Source organism: Capricornis sumatraensis, chromosome 3 (assembly GCF_032405125.1).
Source record: "Capricornis sumatraensis isolate serow.1 chromosome 3, serow.2, whole genome shotgun sequence".
Classification (NCBI taxonomy): domain Eukaryota; kingdom Metazoa; phylum Chordata; class Mammalia; order Artiodactyla; family Bovidae; genus Capricornis; species Capricornis sumatraensis.
The window spans coordinates 172,026,403-172,049,172 of record NC_091071.1 but is presented as its reverse complement, the minus strand read 5'-3'; the positions used below and the strand labels follow the sequence as shown (position 1 = coordinate 172,049,172).

The 22,770-nt window shown below is 43.0% G+C and overlaps 1 protein-coding gene across 5 annotated transcripts; it reads right to left on the bottom strand.

The window, feature by feature from the left end:
* Window positions 1–66: 66 nt before the first annotated feature.
* On the bottom strand, window positions 67–3,895 carry RSRP1 (arginine and serine rich protein 1). 5 transcript variants are annotated; one of them, XM_068968166.1, is made up of 5 exons: window positions 3,775–3,895; window positions 3,015–3,553; window positions 2,254–2,405; window positions 936–1,019; window positions 67–436 (listed from the first exon to the last, which is right to left on the bottom strand). In XM_068968166.1, the coding sequence occupies exons 2-5, from the start codon at window positions 3,499–3,501 to the stop codon at window positions 323–325; spliced, it is 837 nt and encodes a 278-aa protein (XP_068824267.1). In that variant the 5' UTR covers window positions 3,502–3,553; window positions 3,775–3,895; the 3' UTR covers window positions 67–322. The 5 variants fall into 5 exon arrangements, 2 of the variants coding, with proteins under 2 accessions (XP_068824267.1, XP_068824268.1); XR_011144669.1 differs by having other exon boundaries at window positions 381–436; window positions 936–1,560; window positions 1,787–2,405; XR_011144670.1 differs by having other exon boundaries at window positions 381–436; window positions 936–1,831.
* Window positions 3,896–22,770: the final 18,875 nt, after the last annotated feature.

The following is a 22,770-nucleotide window of genomic DNA, read 5'->3' as shown; positions in this document are numbered from 1 at the left end:
TTAACAAAATGTTTACAACACAGTTCAATTACTGTTTGCTTTTAAAAATTTCACTTCTACATAACAGATCCATATTATATAAAATATTTACAAGTGTAAATATACAAGAATCCCACCTGTGTGTAACCTGTGGTCCATTTGTGCTATCTCCCATCTGCAAGAGAAATCTAAATCATTATTTAAATTAAGTATTTACATATTTTTGTGTTGTCATTTGTAATTGCAACACCACCACTAAATGGTTCACAAGAATGGAATAATGCTAGAAACACAAACTTGCAAAAAAAAGTGCATTTCAGGCAACCTTAGCAGCTGGCTTTTTTTAGACAGGTATCCACAGTCCATATGGACTTTTCTTTATTTTTGGGGATCCTGAAGAATTCTCTTCAGCAATAGCTTTAGCTGATTTCTGAAGCATAGGCTTTGCTACAGAATTCTGAAAGAGAACAAATTCTTAAGTCAGCTTCCCAAACACATACATTATATATTTAAACTATCACATTAAATAAAAGACACCAACCAAATGCAAAGCCATGGACCTCACTTGCAACTTAATTCCATCAAACTGTTAAGCCAAGACACTAGTGGGGAAAATCAGATACATGCAAGGCATACTGCAATAGGGAGATATTAAGATAGTTTTATTAAGCCTTTAGCTGATTATTCTAATCACAGGATATTCTGAGATTTTAAAATATTTCAACAATCAAAAAGGACAAAGGAACAGTTAAAAGGGGAAAACGCTAAAACTGAAAATGTGCATATTAGAGTAAGAACCTATTGGTCACTTGTGAGGACCACACAAAAAAAGTATTAAAAATTCTATTTAGTGGCTTAGTAGGCCTCATATCACAAGTAAGCCACCAAAAATAAAAGCCCCCAACAGAAATACATTCCAAGTCGTTTTTGAGTGATCAATGCTTAGATATACTTACGTTAGAGCTAAAAGTGATGCTTTTTTGTTGATAAGACTTTTCATTGGCATTTTTTGTTCCATCTTCTGTTAACTTGTCCGATAGCTAGACAGGTAAAAGAAAGTAAATTTTAGAAGTCATACCCTTGTAGGTATAAAAAGTAGTCCAATTGTATTATAAATTTACTTGTAGAGACATAAATCAAGTTTGATCTAACCAGTCAACATCCTAAAATAACATAGTCCTTTTGTTAAGTTTTTCCCATAAAATTGATTTAATGATTTAAGATACCTTTCTCCATAAAGCAGTACTGTATGTATCCCTCTGATCTAAATTCAAGTAACTGTGAAAATAAAATTATACCAAAAAATACCTAGTTTCAAAAGAACTAAGGCATTTCCGGTTGGGTACCTAATCACCTGAAAAATCAACTCAACTCTTATTTGTCCACCACTAATGCTTAGGCAAAACCACATCTGGGTCTGCATGATAGATAACCCATCGTTCTCATGTTAACTGAATGTATCAATTCCTAATTATTGTAAACCTTTAAAGCTATGCATTTTATGCTGCACATTTCTGGAGAATTATAATAAACTTATCTGCAAATGAAGCAGGCCTCTTCTTCTGTAATCTCTCAAAACATCTGGAATATATTGCATATATTATCAAAGGGACATCTGTATCAGATGCCCCGCCATTACAAAGTACACTTTCATTTAAAAATTGTCTTTAGTTATCTTATCCAAATGGTGCTTGTCCCAAATTCTAGCATGCATCGGAATCTACCAACAAAACACTAAGCTTTCAGTGTGTCAACATAGACTTCAAATTAGTTTAACCTCTGATGCTTTTGTGCATGTATCAATTACCAACAGACTTTCTTCATCAATGTCTGGAGACCACATTCATGATTTCTATAAGACAGAAATAAAGCAGATAAACTATACTGTATGTTGAGTACAGAAGCTGTGGGAACATAACCCTGCAAATGAAAATTACAGATACTCTATAAAAAACTAGCTAGAAAAACTTGGTAACTACAAAGAAATCACCAAAGTACCAGCTACAATTATGGAAGTAATCAGGATTATGGCAATTGAAAATAAAGGTCATTAGTCTCCCACTTTCATGGGAAAGACACTATCTAATATTGTCAGGTCTGTTATTTATATTAGCTAGCCATTCCAAGAAACAGTCTAGGGTAAATGGAATAAAAATGGATAATCAGCTCTTTCTGGTAGTAGTCTTCTAAAGACCTTATTTATTTTAATATTAAGTTTAAGTTTAGAGATGAAGTATGAAGATTGTTTATTTTTAAAATAAACAAAATACTTACCTCAGACTTTGCACCATTATTCAGTACACCTGTTTCCTGGTTTCTTTCTTTAGATACAGAAACACTTCTGAGACTAGCTGGCAAGTCAAAGTTGGCTGTTCCTAAGGCTTTTGCTGCATTGGCTTTGGCTATTTCTAACAGCTCCATTCGATCTACGAAAAGAAACACAAAATGTTCATTTATCTGGTATCATTTCTCCAAAAAAACTCAAAATCAAAGTGTTCTTACACTAGTAATATAAAGATATTTAAACAGTATCTCCACGTATAAAATATATTTCTATTTAGGTAAAGAGAATTCTACCTCTTTTGTTTAGAAAAGTAAGCTTCCCTCAATAATCAAAGGAAAGGAAAAGTGAGGTCGCTCAGTCATGTCCGACTCTTTGCGACCCCATGGACTGTAGCCTATCAGGCTCCTCTGTCCATGGGATTTTCCAGGCAAGAGTAATGGAGTGGGTTGCCATTTCCTTCTCCAGGGGATCTTCCCGACCCAGGGATCGAATCCAGGTCTCCCGTATTGGAGACAGACGCTTTACCGCCTGAGCCACCAATAATCAAAAGCTTGGTCAATAAATCAGCAGCATTTTGAGAGCTGGTCCACCCACAACTGCCCTCCACAGAGCCATTTAACACGCACGGTGCTAAGCCCTAGGGGGAAAGAAAGCGGACCATTTTAAAACTGGTTGCCAACCGTACTGGAGTCTTAACTATTAACCCGCTGGGGGCCTTCCTCTTTCCCCGAAGGCCTCTCCAACGACTCACCTTTCTCGCTCAAGCGAAAGGGGGTTGGGCTTCGCGACCTGCTCCGGGATCGCCCCCTCCAGCTTCTGCGCTCCTCGGGGTAGACGGTGCGGCCGAAGCCGTAGTAGCGGCGGCCTCGCGCGATGGCGTAGGCCCTACGGTAATAAAAGCGGCCGCGGGAGCGGCTGCGGGACTGGTAGGACGTCCGGGTGGAGCCGGAGTGCCTCTCCCGGTACCGGCGGCTGCGGGAACGCGAGTGGCTCCGCGAGTAAGAGCGCGAGTAGCGCCGGTACCTCCTCTGGTGGCGCCTTCGGGAGCGAGACCTGGAGCGGCTCCTCCGCCCGGGCGGGCTGCGGCTCCGGGACCACGACCGGCTCGAGACGCTGGAACGGGACGAAGAGCGGCTCCCGGAGGCCGACGACGGCCGGCTGCACGGGCCCGACCGCGAGGACGAGGGCGAGGCCTTGGGCGGCGAACCCGGCCACAGGTCGTTCACGTAGCTGGACATCTCGGCCGGCAGCTAACTCTTCTACGAGTATCCCTTGCCAGAAACTCAGTTCCTAAAAACAAACGCAAAAAGAAAAAAAGTTCCGAATGAGTCGCGAGGGCGGGCCCCGGGTCGAGGAGAAAATCAACCTCCTGGCCTCTAGGCAGTGGCGCCGCCTGCGGCCGGCCTTCCCGCCAGGCCACCTTCCATCCCCCACCCGCGGAGCTCACGCAGGCCCGGGGACACACAAGTCCTGAGGTACTGGCGGGAGCACCCTGTCACCAGAAGACCCACCACAGGCCGTCGACGCCTCACTCAATGAGAGAAAGGCCCAACGCACGCCTTCCTGTAGAAGCTAAGGACGAAGATAGGGTCACTGTTCTTCCCCAAACGAACACACCAAACCTCCACGCCCAACGTCCTGACACGATTTGAACAGGGCGACAGCAGACTCGTCTAAAATACCAGGAGCTGGCGCTCTGCGCGGGCGCACAGACGTTGCGTGGTGGGCGTGGCTCTTTTAGTCCAACTGACGCTCTCCTCTCTGCCCGCCCAGCCCCACCCTCCGCCTCGCCCATTGGTCTCTGCGATGCGCATGCGCGGGCACGCCTTCGCGCCATCCGGGTATCCGCCGCTGGCTGTTTGGGTTTTTGGCTGTAAGTGGGCGGAAATGAGGCAGCATCGCGCGGGTTACACTTAGTCGCTGGGGCTTTATGCCCGGCCAGTGTTGACTGGAGCTTGGTCTCCTCTTCTGGAAAGCTGCAGGCTCGGGCTGTGCCTCCCGGAACCCTTATTGGCCACTTCCTCCTGACCGGTGTCCGGAAGGTGGACCGCCCTCTTGAGACGTCACGGAAAGCGTGTCGTTGCATGCATTATCTTAGAAAATGTGTCTTGGCTAGAAAAAGTAAGAAAGGTAAAGACAGACTGCAGAGATACCCATAGCTGACGTTTAATTTACTGAAGTTTCAGAATGACTTCTGAGATTACTCCAGTTATTATTTTGGTGCTAGGGATTAAACACTGATGACTTTTATTTCCAAGAATGTATAACTAGGATACATTTTAGACATCAGTTCAGTCTCTCAGTCGTGTCTGACTCTGCGACCCCATGGACTGCAGCACGCCAGGTCTCTCTGTCCATCACCAACTCCTGAAGTCCACTCAAACTCATGTTCATTGAGTCGGTGATGCCGTCCAGCCATCTCATTTTCTGTCGTCTCCTCCTCTCACCTTCAATCTTTCCCAACATCAGGTTTTTTCCAATGAGTCAGTTATTCACATCAGGTGACCAGAGTATTGGAGCTTCAGCTTCAGCATTAGTCCTTGCGATGAATATTCAGGGCTGATCTCCTTTAGGATGCACTGGTTGGATCTCCTTGCAGTCTAAGGGACTCAAGAGTCTTCCCCAACACCACAGTTCAAAAGCATCAATTCTTTGGCTCTCAGCTTTCGTTACAGTCCAACTCTTACATCCATACATGACTACTGGAAAAACCGTAGCTTTGACTAGACCCTTGTTGGCAAAGGAATGTCTCTGCTTTTTAACATTCTGTCTAGGTTGGTCATAGCTGTCCTTCCAAGGAGTAAGCATCTTTTAATTTCATGGCTGCAATCAGCATCTGCAGTGATTTTGGAGCCCAGAAAAATAAAGTCAGCCACTGTTTCCACTGTTTCCCCATCTATTTGCCATGAAGTGATGGGACCGGATGCCATGATCTTCGTTTTCTGAATGTTGAACTTTAAGCCAACTTTTTCACTCTCCTCTTTCGTTTTCATCAGGAGGCGCTTTAGTTCTTCACTTTCTGCCATAAGGGTGATGTTATTTGCATATATGAGCTTATTGATATTTCTCCCAGCAATCTTGATTCCAGCTTGAGCTTCATCCAGTCCAGCATTTCTCATGATGTACTCTGCATATAAGTTAAATAAGCAGGATGACAGTATACAGCCTTGATGTACTCCTTTCCCGATTTGGAACCAGTCTGTTGTTCCATGTCGAGTTCTAACTGTTGCTTCCTGACCTGCATACAGATATCTCATGAGGCAGGTCAGGTGGTTTGGTATTCCCATCTCTTTCAGAATTTTCCACAGTTTATTGTGATCCACACAGTCAAAGGCTTTGGCATAGTCAAGAAAGCAGAAATAGATGTTTTTCTGGAACTCTCTTGCTTTTTTGATGATCCAGCAGATGTTGGGAATTTGATTTCTGGTTCTTCTGTGTTTTCTAAAACCAGCTTGAACATCTGGAAGTTCTTGGTTCACGTTTTGTTGAATCCTAGCTTGGAGAATTTTGAGCATTACTTTACTAGCATGTGAGATGAGTGCAAGGAGATCCAACCAGTCCATTCTAAAGGAGATCAGTCCTGGGTGTTCTTTGGAAGGAATGATGCTAAAGCTGAAACTCCAGTACTTTGGCCACCTCATGCGAAGAGTTGACTCATTGGAAAAGACTGATGCTGGGAGGGACTGGGGGCAGGAGGAAAAGGGGACGACAGAGGATGAGATGGCTGGATGGCATCACCAACTCGATGGACGTGAATTTGAGTGAACTCCGGGAGTTGGTGATGGACAGGGAGGCCTGGCGTGCTGCAGTTCATGGGTTTGCAAAGAGTCGGACATGACTGAGCAACTGAACTGACTGACTGAGATGAGTGCAATTGTGCGGAAGTTTGAGCATTCATTGGCATTGGATTTCTTTGGGATGGAATGAAAACTGACCTTTGCCAGTCCTGTGGCCACTGCTGAGTTTTCCAAATTTGTTGGCATATTGAGTGCAACAGACTGACCCAGACTTGCCTGTGAGTGTCCAGGAGTCTCCAGTGGAGGCGTGGGTCGGTGGTGGCCTCCAGCAGGGTTGGGGGCACTGAGTGTAGCAGTACATGCATGCGATGTTTTGAAGGAGGTCACCATTATCTTCATTATCTCCACCATAGTTTGAAAGTGAAAGTGAAAGTGAAGTCGCTCAGTCCTGTCTGACTCTTTGTGACCCATGGACTGTAGCCCACCAGGCTCCTCCATCCATGGGATTCTCCAGGCAAGAATACTGGAGTGGGTTGCCATTTCCTTCTCCAGGGGATCTTCCCGACCCAGGGATCGAACCGAGGTCTCCCACATTGCAGGCAGACGGGGAAGCCCCCACCATAGTTTGGCCCCAGGTAAATAGCAGGGAGGGAACACAGCTCTACTCATCAGTGGAAAATTGGATTAAAGATTTACTAAGCATGGCCCCGCCCATCAGAATAAGACCTAGTTTCCCCCTCAGTCAGTCTCTCCCATCAGGAAGCTTCCATAAGCCTCTTATCCTTCTCCATCAGAGGGCTGCTGCTGCTGCTGCTAAGTCGCTTCAGTCATTGTGTCAGACTCTTTGCAACCCCATAGACGGCAGCCCACTAGGCTCCTCCGTCCCTGGGATTCTCCAGGCAAGAATACTGGAGTGAGTTGCCATTTCCTTCTGCAATGCATGAAATTGAAAAGTGAAAGTGAAATCGCTCAGCTGTGCCCTACTCTTAGCGACCCCATGGACTTCAGCCTACCAGGGTCCTCCATCCATGGGATTTTCCAGGCAAGAGTACTGGAGTGGGTTGCCATTGCCTTCTCCCCATCAGAGGGCAGACAGACTGAAAACCACAATCACAGAAAGCTAACCAGTCTAACCACATGGACCACAGCCTTGTCTAACTCAATGAAACTATGAGCCATGCCGTGTAGGGCCACCCAAGACGGGCGGGTCATGGTGGAGAGGTCTGACAGAATGTGGTCCACTGGAGAAGGGAATGGCAAACCACTTCAGTATTCTTGCTTTGAAAACCCCATGAAAAAGAAAAAAGAGAGAACACTGAAAGGTCACCCCCCAGGTCAGTAGGTGCCCAATATGCTACTCGAGATCAGTGGAGAACTAACTCCAGAAAGAATGAAGAGATGGAGCCAAAGCAAAAACAACACCCAGTTGTGGATGTGACTGGAGATGGAAGCAAGGTCTGATGCTGTAAAGAGTAATACTGCAAAGGAACCTGGAATGTTAGGTCCATGAATCAAGGCAAATTGGAAGTGGTCAAACAGGAGATGGCAAGAGTGAACATGAACATTTTAGGAATCAGTGAACTAAAATGAACTGGAATGGGTGAATTTAACTCAGATGACAATTTTAAACATATTAATTGTTAATAATAAGGATTTCCCTGTAGCTCAAGTGGTAAAGAAGCTGCCTGAGATGCAGGAGACCAGGGTTCAATCCCTGGGTCAGGAAAATCCTCTGCCGAAGGGAATGGCAGTCCATTCCAGTATTGCCTGGAGAATTCCAAGGACAGGGAAGCCTGGTGGTCTACAGTTAATGGGGTCACAGAGTCAGACACGACTGAGTGACTGTCACACACACACACACACACACACACACACACACACACACATATTGTTAATAAACATGACAGTTGCCTTAAAATAAGTTTTCATCCAACGAATTTACCACTTGCGTAAGGAGAATTATTAATTAGCTGCTTTGCAAGTCAAGGGTGAGATTTTTACAAAGGCCACTCTTTTTGGAGGGAAGATACGAAATCACATCTTGGATTATATAGGGTAGCCCAATCTAATCAGAGGAGCGATTCAAAGCAAGAGAAAAACTCCACCATTCATTGCTGCTTCTGAAATATTATGGAATATCTGCAAGGACTCAGAGGGGTCTGTGGGAACTAAGGATGGCTCCCTGCTGGCAGCACCAAGGAAATAGAGCTCTTTGTCCTACAATCTCAGAACCGAATTCCTCCAATATCTGACTGAGGAAAATGTTGGGGCTTTGCCCTTAGGTCTCCTGAAAGAATGCACTGGCAGCCCTGCTGACACCGTGACTTTAGGCCAGCGACCAATCTCACAGAACTGTTAATAAATTGGGGTTGGTTAAGACACTATTAAATCTTTATTTTCTTGGGCTCCAAAAATCACTGCAGATGGTGACTGCAGCCATGAAATTAAAAGACGCTTGCTCTTTGGAAGAAAAACTGTGATTGCCTAAATAGCATATTAAAAGGCAGACATTACTTTGCCAACAAAAGTCCATCTAGTCAAAGCTATGGTTTTTCCAGTAGTCATGTATGGATGTGAGAATTGGACCATAATGAAGTCTGAGCACTGAAGAACTGATGCTTTGAACTGTGGTGTTGGAGAAGACTCTTGACAAGAGTCCTTGGACTGCAAGAAGATCCAACCAGTCCATCCTCAAGGAAATCATTCCTGAATATTCATTGGAAGGACTGATGCTGAAGCTCCAATCCTTTGGCCACCTGATGCAAAGAGCCAACTCATTAGACAAGACCTTGTTGCTGGGAAAGAATGAAAGGAGGAGGGAAAGAGGACAACAGAGGCTGAGATGGTTGGACGGCTTTGCTGACTCAATGGAATGAGTTTGAGCAAGTTCCAGGAGATGGTGAAGGACAGGAAAGCCTGGCATGCTGCAGTCCATGGGGTCACAAAGAGTAGGGCATGACTGAGTGACTGAACAACAACAAGAAGAAGACACTAAGTTTGTGGCTATTTGTTACTGAAGCAGTAGAAAACTAATACACTCACTAAAGTTTTATAGCTTTTATCCATACATATCTTTCACTTACCTTGCTAAGTGTATTCTAAGATATTTTGAGGATATTTGTTAAGTGTTCAGTTTGTTTTATGTGTTTGAAAGCTACACAACATCTAGCTGAGTTAGGTGAATAACACCTAGGTCAGTTTTTACACCCAACATTAAAGACTTTTTTCATTTAATAGGTAAATTCAACATATTTACATTTATCAGAGAAACTGCATTATTGATCTTATCTCTTCCATTGGAGCCTATTGTTTATTTTACTTTGCCTTTTTCACTTTTTCCTATTTTATTTTGCCAACCTGATCAAGTCTTTCTTCCTCAAACTGATCATGCAGAGGTTCTGCAATGTTTCATCATACCATTAATGATTTAATAGTTATCTTTTTCTCCCTATGAAAGATATTTAAACCCCATCTCTCCTTCCACAAATATTTATAGAATGTTTATTATATTAGATGCTATTGGATATGTTAAGAAAAATTTAGTACTGAAATTAAATTTTTTCATTAATTTTAATACAGCTAATTTTGTAACAAGCAAGGAAATCCAAAGATCTATAATGTAAAAGCTAATAATACATTTCCTGCTGGGGTCCAGCCTCAGCAGAGTCCAGGAATACCCTCAGGATGAACGGCGTTGGCGAACAAATGAATGACACGGGGAGACCAAGCTTCAGTGAGCGAGGCCCGTAACTTTATTTTCAAAAAGAGCTTTTATACCCTGACTTGTACATATAGGAAAATGAAAGATGCAAGGTCATGCAGAGTCAGCTCAAACACTCCAGCAGTTTTGCCCTTATCAAAACCAGGATTTTTTCTGCATACCTTTCCCATAAACAAGGGTCCTATGTTGTGTACATTATCTTCTGGCCTTGGAGGCCTGTTGACATTTTATGACCCTTTTTTGATAAAGGTTGATCAACCAGAAAACTTGTTTTCCCTTAAAGTGTTTTTTCTTTATACCTCTAATCTGTGTCAGCCTCAGAAAGTACTAAACAGAATTACATTCTCATGGAGCAAAGGTGCAGTGGGTTACAACAAAAAAAGAACTATTAGCTCAAAGGTCTGATGTGGTTAATGCCAAGGCTACTACTTGTTTTTCTTACATTCCAACTATATTAACTAATGCACTCCCAGGCACACAATGGATAAGGGATATGGGATCTTGGCAGCAAGCATTGGCTCAACAATGAAACCCTTCACCAGTATTATTTTAATAAAACTTTTTCACCCCTCGAAGGGTTCTATATTTTTAGAATGGTAGGCTTCCCAGTGTCATGGTTTGTGAACAATCATATGCATAGTTGCAAGAGTCTGGATAAACCTGCCAAGCAAGCTAGAATGCTAACAGGAGGGTTTGAATTGAAATGCTCCTTTCATGCTCAGGAGACTTATCAACTAGAGCCCTAAGCTGATTTTCTCCAGAGAAAGGTGGTTGGGGATAGGTCCCTGTTAATGTCAGAAGAGTTGGTGAAAGGCATAATATAGTAAACAGTAGACAGACAGATTTTGGTTTGGGGTAGATGCTAGAGCAGGTCCAGGGAGTCCCTCGAGTCCTGATCCACCTTGCTTGTCCAGTCTCCTCTGCATGACCTTGTCATGAGTGGGATCTCCCGTGCTGGCTCCCGGCAATTTCCTGTAAGTATCAGTTCAGTTCAGTTGCTCAGTCGTGTCCAACTCCTTGCGACCCCATGAATCACAGCACTCCAGGCCTCCCTGCCCATCACCAACTCCCGGAGTTTACTCAAACTTACGTCCATCAAGTTGGTGATGCCATCCAGCCATCTCATCCTCTGTCAGCCCCTTCTCCTCCTGCCCCCAATCCCTCCCAGCATCAGAGTCTTTCCAATGAGTTAACTCTTCGCATGAGGTGGACAAAGTATTGGAGTTTCAGCTTCAACATCAGTCCTTCCAATGAACACTCAGGACAGATCTCCTTTAGAAAGGACTGGTTGGATCTCCTTGCAGTCCAAGGGACTTTCAAGAGTCTTCTTCAACACCACAGTTCAAAAGCATCAATTATTCGGCTCTCAGCTTTCTTCACAAACCAACTCTAACATCCATACATGACCATGGGAAAAACCATAGCCTTGACTAGACAGACCTTTGTTGGCAAAGTAATGTTTCTGCTTTTCAATATGCTATCCAGGTTGGTCATAACTTTCCTTCCAAGGAGTAAGCATCTTTTAATTTCATGGCTGCAATCACCATCTGCAGTGATTTTGGAGCCCCAAAAAATAAAGTCTGACACTGTTTCCACTTTTTCCCCATCTATTTCCCATGAAGTGATGGGACCGGATGCCATGATATTCGTTTCCTGAATGTTGAGCTTTAAGCTAACTTTTTCACTCTCCTCTTTCACTTTCATCAAGAGGTTTTTTAGTTCCTCTTCACTTTCTGCCATAAGGGTGGTAGGTGCCCAATATGCTACTGGAGATCAGTGGAGAAATAACTCCAGAAAGAATGAAGGGATAGAGCCAAAACAAAAACAATACCTAGTTGTGGGTGTGACTGGTGATAGAAGCAAGGTCTGATGCTGTAAAGAGCAATATTGCATAGGAACCTGGAATGTTAGGTCCATGAATCGAGGCAAATTGGAAGTGGTCAAACAGGAGATGGCAAGAGTGAACGACGACATTCTAGGAATCAGTGACCTAAAATGAACTGGAATGGGTGAATTTAACTCAGATGACCATTATATCTACTACTGTGGGCAGGAATCCCTTTGAAGAAATGGAGTAGCCATCACGGTCAACAAGAGTCCGAAATGCAGTACTTGGATGCACTCTCAAAAACGATAGAATGATCTCTGTTCATTTCCAAGGCAAACCATTCAATATCACAGTTATCCAAGTCTATGCCCCAACCAGTAATGCTGAAGAAGCTGAAGTTGAACAATTCTATGAATACCTACAAGACCTTTTAGAACTAACACCCCAAAAAGATGTCCTTTTCATTATAGGGGACTGGAATGCAAAAGTAGGAAGTCAAGAAACACCTGGGGTAACAGGCAAATTTGGCCTTGGAATATGGAATGAAGCAGGGCAAAGGCTAATAGAGTTTTGCCAAGAGAACGCACTGGTCATAGCAAACACCCTCTTCCAACAACACAAGAGAAGACTCTACACATGGACATCACCAGATGGTCAACACCAAAATCAGATTGATTATATTCTTTGCAGCCAAAGATGGAGAAGCTCTATACAGTCAGCAAAAACAAAACCAGGAGCTGACTGTGGCTCAGATCATGAACTCCTTATTGCCAAATTCAGACTTAAATGGAAGAAAGTAGGGAAAACCACTAGACCATTCAGGCATGACCTAAATCAAATCCCTTATGATTATACAGTGGAAAAGGTCCATAAGACACCTTTAAATGTCTTTCATTAATCTTTTAATAGAACCATTTGCTCTTTTTTTGTGGGGGCAGTGGGGGGAGGCTGTGCAGCATACAAACTCTTAGTTTTGCCATGACATGTGGCATCTAGTTCCCCGACCAGGGATCAAACCTGGGATCTAACTCTGCATTGGGAGTGCAGAGGCTTAGCCACTGGACCACCAAGTCCCAAGAGGGAGCTGTTTTTAGTTGAAAGATGTGAACCCAGGGTTCAACACTCTGTAATTTGACTACCATCTGATAGGTTAAAAGAACCTGATGGGGCTCTTCCCATCAAGGTTCAAGTACAGTTTGTGGTTGCTGTCTTTTCTTGAAAACTGTCACTGGGTTCCAGTGTGTGAAGTAGACCCTCATCAGGTGGAGAGTCTCTGCAGGCCTCTTTGACCTGCTGGAAATAAGCTTCTAATACTGCACTAGTCTTACAGTACTGGATCACATCAGAGTTCACAAGAGCTGGTTGAGCATGTGTGGTTCTATCATTAAGGGCATGGGTTGCCTGTAATGATTTCATCAGACATCAACTTCTATTTCCCAAAAGGTGCTGATCTTATTGTCCTAAGAGTTAAAGGTAACACTTCAAGTCAAGGTAATACTGTGGTTTCAGTTAATTTTGCCAATTTTCATTTTAGAATGCCATCACTACCATCAACCATTCTTGAAGACTGAGGATGACTGCTGGGAGCCAGCACGGGTGTTCCCACCCATGACAAGGTCATGCGGAGAGGCCTGATGGGCAAGACGAGTCAGGCTTTGGGGGCTCCCCCTGGGTTTTCCTGAACATCTACCCCCAAAAAACAGAGTCTGCCTGCTTTATTACTATGCTTTCCACTCTTCTAAAATTCTCTGGAAAAAAGTCAACTCAGGGCTTCAGTCTCCTGCATATGAAAGGAATGTCTTGACTTAACCCCTTTGATGGCTTTCTAACCTATCTGACTGGTTTGCTTTACAATTTGTGAATCGCTTACAGCCCCTCAACCACGAGAGGCACAAAGCTTAAACATCTCTAAGATATAGAGGCTTTTAGAGTTAAGAATTAGTTTGGTGAAGAGTTTGTTGAGTTAATGTTTGCTGCCAGGCCTCCATATCCTTTATCTTTTAGGCACCTGGGAGGATATTATTCAATGTAAACGGGATGCAGAAATAGGAATATAGTAGTTTTGATGTTAGCAACACTAGACTTTTGAGTTAATCACTTTTCTCTTTGTTATAAATCACTGTACTCCTTTTTCATTGTTATAAATTGTTGTATCCTTGCTATGTAAGAATGTAACTTTATTTAGTGCTTTCTGAGAGTGGCACCAGACTTTGGGAAGAACAAAACTATAACCCTTGTCAGAAAAGGGCTGTAAAATGTTAATTGGCCTTATGGCCAGAAGATGATGTAAATTACCTGAGACAGGTATGCAGAGAGAAAGCCTGGTCTTGATAAGAGTCAGGGCTGTTGACACTGCATAATTTTGTATTATCCATTGATCTCTATGTACAATCAAAAGTATAAAAGGCCTTCTGAACAATAAAAGATGGACCAGTTTCTTGGACTAGTCTCTCGAACAAGTTTCTTGGAAATCTGGTTTCCCCGTGTCTCTCTCTCTCTCTTTCTCCCTCTCCCTCCCTCTCCTTTTCTGGCTGAATTCCCATCTGGAACACGGAGGCTCGTGGAGTCTACTTACTTGCCCTGGCTTTTAAGATCGAAGCGAAAGGGAGCCTAAGGTGGAGCACCCTTCGATATTCAAGTGGGCACCGGTGGCCCAACATAGACGGTGCAAATTTCTTGTCTGGAACATTATTGGCTTTCCACGTAAACCAAGTTATTCAGCCTCTTTTCTCCACTAAATTTTCCTACTACACTATTCTTTTCTAATCTCTCTTTATATTCCTAATTAAATAGTTCTTTTCCAGGCTCTGACTCCGTCCCCGCTTCGAATTCCCTGGATCCACCTGGGCAGGACCCCGGCAGATGACGGGGCCAAGAGTAGTGCCATTACTCTCCATCTAGTTGTTTCATAATTTGTCCAGCAAAGTGAATCCCTCTATCACCTGAAATTAAGTTTCAGTTCAGTTCAGTTCAGTTCAGTCACTCAGTCATGTCCGATTCTTTGCGACCCCATGAACTGCAGAACGCCAGGCCTTCCTGTCCATCACCAACTTCCAGAGTCCACCCAAACCCGTGTCCATTGAGTCGGTAATGCCATCCAACCATCTCATCCTCTGTCGTCCCCTTCTCCTCCTGCCCTCAATCTTTCCCAGCATCAGGGTCTTTTCAAATGAGTCAGCTCTTCACATCAGGTGGCCAAAGTATTGGAGTTTCAGCTTCAACATCAGTCCTTCCAATGAACACCCAGGACTGATCTCCTTTAAAATGGACTGGTTGGATCTCCTTGCAGTCCAAGGAACTCTCAAGAGTCTTCTCCAACACCACAGTTCAAAAGCATCAATTCTTCGGCACTCAGCTTTCTCTATAGCCCAACTCTCACACCCATGCATGACCACTGGAAAAACCATAGCCTTGACTAAACGGACCTTAGTCAGCAAAGTAATGTCTCTGCTTTTTAATACACTGTCTAGGTTGGTCATAACTTCCCTTCCAAGGAGTAAGTGTCCTTTAATTTCATGGCTGCAATCACCATCTGCAGTGATTTTGGAGCCCCCCAAAATAAAGTCTGCCACTGTTTTCACTGTTTTCCCATCCATTTGCCATGAAGTGATGGGACCAGATGCCATAATCTTCGTTTTCTGAATGTTGAGCTTTAAGCCAACTTTTTCACTCTCCTCTTTCACTTTCATCAGGAGGCTCTTTAGTTCTTCCCTTTCTGCCATAAGGGTGGTGTCATTTGCATATCTGAGGTTATTGATATTTCTCCCAGCAATCTTGATTCCAGCTTGAGCTTCATCCAGTCCAGCATTTCTCATGATGTACTCTGCATATAAGTTAAATAAGCAGGGGGACAATATACAGCCTTGACGTATTCCTTTCCCGATTTTGGAACCAGTCTGTTGTTCCATGTCGAGTTCTAACTGTTGCTTCCTGACCTGCATACAAGTTTCTCAAGAGGCAGATCAAGTGGTCTGGTATTCCCATCTCTTTCAGAATTTTCCACAGTTTATTGTGATCCACACAGTCAAAGGCTTTGGGCATAGTCAATAAAGCAGAAATAGATGTTTTTCTGGAACTCTCTTGCTTTTTCCATGATCCAGCGGATGTTGGCATTTTGACATCTGGTTCCTCTGCCTTTTCTAAAACCAGCTTGAACATCTGGAAGTTCAAGGTTCACATATTGCTGAAGCCTGGCTTGGAGAATGTTAAGCATTTCTTTACTAGCGTGTGAGATGAGTGCAATTGTGTGGTACTTTGAGCATTCTTTGGCATTGCCTTTCTTTGGGATTGGAATGAACTGATCTTTTCCAGTCCCGTTGAATTCCTTAAAGGGGAAAAACATTTTCTAGTAATTTCTTTACTACAGTGGTAGCATCAGCTTTCCAACATGGAAAAGCTTCTACTCATCTAGAAAATTCCTCTGTCCATGGGATTTTCCAGGCAAGAGTACTGGAGTGGGGTGCCATTGCCTTCTCCAAGACATACTATTATTAAGTACATATTGATGGCCCACAGAAGGAGGCAAAGGAATGAAATCTAAATGCAAATGTTCAAATGGTGAGGCAGAAGTTCTGGAGCCCCTTTCCTGAACTCACCCAGGTCCTGGGATTGGCTGGTTAAACATTATGTTTCACACCATCTTAGAACAGTTATCCCAGCAGTATTTTTTCCTAATTTGAATCATTTGGTCAATCCCACAGTGATCAGTTGGAATGCTTATAATAATAGCAATCTGAGGGATTCAGGAAGCACCAGATGACCATCCAGGGCCTTCCCAAGTCATCTTTTTATATTAAATTTGCATCTGTTCTTGGTGCCACTCTTGTTTCCTAATACAGATACATTTGCTTGTCTGTTAAATAAGTTATCATAACTGATTTGGTTTCAATCACCTTTGTGGAGTTCATTCATTACAGAGTTTTGGAATATTAAGAATCTCATGAGTCACAGCCTTAGAATCAACATCATCTATAAGAGTTCCTTGATATTCACAGTCTGATTTGTATGAGCCTCAACTTTTATCATAGCAACTTACAAAGGCAGTAATAATACAGACAGGTGCTCAGCAACCGGTGGTCCGTCTTTTTTAGGCATGCCATTTGATGTTAGGAATTCCTCCTGTTTCTATAGTATACCAAAATCATGGATTACTCCAAAATCATACCTGATTGGTATACTTATTTACCGTTTATCTTTGGCTAACTCATAGGCTTGAGTCAGGGTAACCAGTTCTGAAACTTGAGCTGAATTAAGTTGGGGAAGAACTTTCCTTTTTAAATTTGGGTATTATAATTCATTTCAGGTATTAAAAGCATAAGAGTCTGATATTTCCTTGCAGAATTTTTGGCGTAGGAACCATCAACATAGAATGTTAATTCTGGATTGGCTGATGGGTTTCCTGTAAATCTAATCTAAGAGTCAAATTTTGAGGAACCAATTAGACACAGCTATACATCTCTCTTTTGTTGGGTAAATGCAGGAGAGTAGTAGGGTTTAAAGAGTTACAGCAAAGAATGCACAGGCTTGAAAGAGACAAGAAGGAACAGAATCTCATAAAATGTTAGTCTCCTGATTGAGAAATTCAGTGAATGCTTAGTATGTAGTAAGCTTTCCACAGCGTGAGGAACCTATAGATATGAGTCATTTCCCTGAAAAAGTTCTGAGGACTCTACAGTTTTAGTGATTGCAGCTGAAAAAAAAATTTTAAGACTTTTTTTCTGGATGTGGACCATTTTTGAAAGCGTATATTGAATTTGTTACAATATTGCTTGTGTTTTATATTTTGGTTTTTTGGCCACCAGGCACGTGGGATCCCAGCTCCTGGACTAGGGATTAAACCCTCACCCTCTGTATTAGAAGGTGAAGTCCCAACCACTGAACCTCCAGGAAAGTCCCCTGTGGCTACTGCTTTCAAACAATTTGGGTCTGGCCTGGTTAATGGGTCCAACTGCAGGCTATAATAGGCTATGAAGTGAAGCAAAATCGCTCAGTCGTGTCCGACTCTTTGCGACCCCATGGACTGTAGCCTACTGGGCTCCTCCGTCGATGGGATTTTCCAGGCAAAGGTACTGGAGTGGGTTGCCATTTCCTTCTCCAGAGGATCTTCCTGACCCAGGGATCGAACCCAGGTCTACCTGCATTGAAGGCAGACGCTTTACCCTCTGAGCCACTAGGGAAGCTCCTATAATAGGCTATAGGTCTATTATTTTCCTTCACATTCTTGAGGACTCCTAAACCCCAATCGTTCCATTCATTGATGAACGATACAAAAGGTCTAGAATATACTGGGAGCAATAATGTGGGAGGATTTTACAAAGCCCATTTGAATTCAGGACAGGTTTCCTCATGTTTCATTCCCCAAGGAAGAGACTTCCGAGTGCTATTTTTAGTTCACAGAGTGGGGAAGCCAATCAAGACATATGAGACTCAGGACCTACAATATCCCACAAGACAAAGGAATCCTTAAGGTCTAGGATAATTTTGAATGGTATTTATACTTGCTAAAGACAGAAAGATTCCTTTTGCAGAGAATTCATGACCTAGATAATGAATTACCTCTTTTGAGAACTGAGGTTTATCTTGAGGTCTTACAGCTTTTTATAGGAGCCCCTGGTGGCTCAGATGGTAAAGAGTCTACCTGCAGTGTGGGAGACCCGAGTTCCATCCCTGTGTCGGGAAGATCCCCTAGAGTAGGAAATGGCAACCCACTCCAGTAGTCTTGCCTGGAAAATTCCATAGACGGAGGAGCCTGGTAGGCTACAGTCCATGGGGTCACAAAGAGTCGGACACAACTGAGCGACTTCACTACAGCTTTTATAAGCCAGTCATTGTAACAGATACGTTGAATTGATTCCTGAGTTCTCCAGGGATGAGGAACAAAGAAGCACATCATTTACATATTAAATCAAGGCAGAGTCTCTGAGAACTTCTGGAAGAGTATTTAAATCCCGATGTTAAATTTGTGAAAAGTATGAGGGAGCCTCAGTAAACCCCTGATGCACTGCTGTCCAGTAAGACTCTTGGTTTCTCCAAGTAAAAGCAAACACTGCCTTACTTTGTCCACAAGGATGCTGAAGAAAGCAGAGCATAAGTCTACAACTACTAAAGCATTTGGACTTGGCTAGTATATTTGCCAACAAAGTAATTAGATTTGGTACCCCTAGAAACTTCAGTATCACAATGGCTTTTGCTTACAGCTCTAAGGTCTTATACAAATCTCCATCCAAAACAAAACAAAACAAAAAAACAAATCTCCATCCCAGTCTACAGGGTTTCTTTAAAGGCAAGATAGGAACACAGCAAGAACTGATACAGGGGATAATAAGCCTCTAGCTTACTGCATCTTCTGTTATAGGGGTGAGCCTGTGCATGGCTTCAGGCTTCAAGGAGTACTGAGGTGAATTAGGAAGTGGTTTAGAAGGATCATTCTGAACTTTAATGAGTTTGGGACTTTTTATTATTTCCAGATCCATGAAAGAGGCCCATAGAGTATCAGGGATTTCAGAGAGATCTATCAGCTCAGTTCAGTTCAGCCATTATGTCATGTCCAACTCTTTGCAACCCCATGGACTCCAGCACACCAGGCTTCCCTGTCCATCACCAACTCCCAGAGTCCACCCAAACCCATGTCCATTGAGTCGGTGATGCCATCCAACCATCTCATCCTCTGTCGTCCCCTTCTCCTCCTGCCTTCAATCTTTCCCAGCATCAGGGTTTTTTCCAATGAGTCAGTTCTTCTCATCAGGTGGCCAAATAGCATCCTTACTTTATGGAATTTAGTAGTCTCCTTAGGACAATCAGTTTGGGCTTGGAGAATACATAATGCCTCAGTGTCAGATGAGTCTGGAAATTCTAAGGTTATTTCTCCTGATGATAATTTTACTTGGCTTTATAATGCAGAAAGCCAGTCTTCCTTCTACCCAAAACAAACAAGTTTTTGTTGAAGTATAGTTCATTTACAACATTGTGTTAGTTTCAGGTATACAGCAAAGTGATTCACTTATAGATAGATACTTTTTCAGAGTCTTTTCCCTTATAGGTTATTACAACATATTGAATGTAGTTCCCTGTGTCATAGTAGGTCCTATTGTTTATCTATTTGTATATAGTAGTTTGTATCTCTTAATCCCAAACTCCTAAATTATTCCTTCTCTCTTCCTTTCCCTTTTGCTAACTGTAAATTTGTTTTCTCTGAGCCTATTTCTGTTTTGTGAAAGCGAAAATGAAAGAAAAAGTCACTCAGTGGTGTCCGATTCTTTGCAACCCCAAGGACTGTCCATGGAATTCTCCAGGCCAGAATTCTGGAGTGGGTGGCCTGAACTGGGATCTTCTGCATTGCAGGTGGATTCTTCAACTGAGCTATCAGGGAAGCCCATTTCTGTTTTGCAAATAAGATCATTTGTATCATTTTTTAAGATTCCATATATAAGTGATATCATATGATATTTGTCTTTATTTGACTTATTTCACTCTGTATGATACTCTCTAGGTCCATCCATGTTGCTGCAAATGGCATGACTTCATTCTTTTTTACAGATGAGTAACATTCCATTGGGGGCTTCCCTGGTGGCTTAAAGGTTAAAGCGTCTGCTTGGAATGCGGGATACCTGGGTTCGATCCCTGGGTCGGGAAGATCCCCTGGAGAAGGAAATGGCAACCCACTCCAGTACTCTTGCCTGGAGAATCCCTTGGAGGGAGGAGCCTGGTAGGCGCCATAGGATCGCAACGAGTCGGACACGACTGAGTGACTTCACTTCACTTCACTTCAATATTCCATGGAGGTGAGTGCGTTTATGTGCTGTGTGTACACATACTGAACTTCTTATCCATTCAACTGCTGATGGACATTTAGGTTGCTCCCACATCTTGACTATTGTAAATCGTAAATAGCTGTATCTAGGAAATTCACAGGGGTAGTATCATATAATAGTAAAACATCACTTTCAGAGAAAGAGCCAACAGTTATGGGTTTCAATAAAGGAATTCTTTGAACTTGACATTACTTCGAGGCAGTTCTTCATGTATCATGTGGCTTTATTTCTTTTTAATATTTTTAAATTTTTATTTATGTATCAGCTGCGCTGGGTCTTCACTGCTGCACGGGCGTATCTCTAGCTGTGGCAAGTGGGGGCTACTCTGTAGTTGCAGTCTGTGGGCTTCTCACTGCGGTGCAGGCTTCAGTAGTTATGGTTCCCGGGCTCCAGAGCATAGGCTTAATAGCTGTGGCACATGGGCTTAGCTGCGCTGTGGCACGTGGGATCTTCCTCCCGGACCAGAGATCTAACCCATGTCTTCTGCATAGGCAGGTAGATTCTTTACTGCTGAGCCACCAGGGAAGCCGCCATGACAGTTTTAAAGTAAATAGGGTTGGGGGGTGGGGGGTGGGAAGGGGCTCCCTGGGGGCCTAGTGGTTAGAAATCGAGGCTTTCACTGCCATGGCCTGGGTTCAGTCCCTCATGGGGAACTGAGATCCCGCCAGTCATGTGGAACAGCCAAAAAAAAAAAGAAAAGAAAGAAAAGAAATAAGTGAATAGAGCTGCTCTGGTATCTATCAATATGGTAGAAATTCTCTATTTAAGTTTACTTTAATTTTCATTCTTAAGTTAAAGGAATTATAGAAAGTATCTTACTGGGCAACTTCTTGGAGCCTTATCATTGTTGACAGTCATCACAAGAATCTGGGAGTTGTGGGCTCTCTTATAGGGCAACTGGATTGTTAAAAGTGGGCCAATCTACCAATGTCCCTTATGATTACAAGTATCTCTACCAATAGGGTCAAAACATGGAGTAGGAATGTACTACTTGAAGTTGGGTCAGGATTGTTACCTCGAATTTATTTGCCTGATAGCCTTTTTCTGTTCTACTGTTCTTTCAAAATGTTCAGCAAAATGTTGAAGCTCTGGGAGGGAAGTGACTTCCGATTCTAATTTATATTCCCGTAACAAACCATGGCGCTCTGGATGAAGCCTATTAACAAAATGGGCACACAAGGCAAAACTAGTCCTCAGATCTTTGAGACTGTGTGTGCTGAGTCACTTCAGTCCTGTCTGACTCTTTGTTACCCTATGGACTGTAGCCCTCCAGGCTCCTCTGTCCAAGGGATTCTCCAGGCAAGAATACTAGAGTAGGTTGCCATACCCTCCTCCAGGGGATCTTCCCAACCCAGGAATTGAACTGAAATAGATAATCTTGTTTAGACTTCAGAGACAAAGCAAAGCAGGCCTCTGATCTTGTTTGTTAACCTTCCTGGACTGCCTGAGGAGGGTGCAAGCCTCGTAGCACCATAGATAATACAGGGGATGAATCTTGAGATTGTTGAGGCCCCAGAGAGGGTCTGGTAAACCAAGCCCCAGGCTTAACAACATTCCAAGTTTCACATGACAAAACAAACAGCATTAACAAGAAACCAGAGCTGCAATTTGCTTACAAATTGATGATGATATCAGTTTATGCCCTGGGATTATAAGTGAGAACTCCAAACTGCAGTTTTTCATCTCTCACCCCAAGGAGTGCTTCCTAGTACCTTTTCCCAATTGGAATTCCAAATGTGCTGTTACGGGACTTCCCAGCACTGTTTAAGTCTGTAAGTTGGTCAAAATCCTATTTAGTGATGTATCCTCTATTAGTTCTCTTTTCTTTTAATGTTAGTATATTGAAAGTAAGCTAGATAATTCTCTAATAAGTATTAATATTATCTATTTGTATAGAAAGAGGGGCTTATTTTGTTAACGAATCATTTGAACTGGAGATGAAAGTGAAAACTTTCTGCAAAGCAGGGTCTCTTCGATATATTTCTTAAAGCCAATTTTGAGCATTTCCTGGACTTAGTATCATGTTAACAAACTAGCTCAGCAGGTAAAGAATCCACCTGCAGTGCAGGAGGCCCTGGTTTGATTCCTTGGTCGGGAAGATCCACTGGAGAAGGGATAGGCTACCCACTTCAGTATTCTTGGACTTCCTTGGTGGATCAGCCGGTAAAGAATCCACTTGCAATGTGGGAGACCAGGGTTCAATCCCTGGGTTGGGGAGATCTCCTGGAGAAGGGAACGGCTACCAAAAACAAGGATCATGGGATCCAGTCCCATCACTTCATGGCAAATAGATGTGGAAACAATGGAAACAGTGAAAGACTTTATTTCCTTGGGCTCTAAAATCACTGCAGAAGGTGACCACAGCCATGAAATTAAAAAATGCTTGCTCCTTGGAAAATAAACCTAGACAG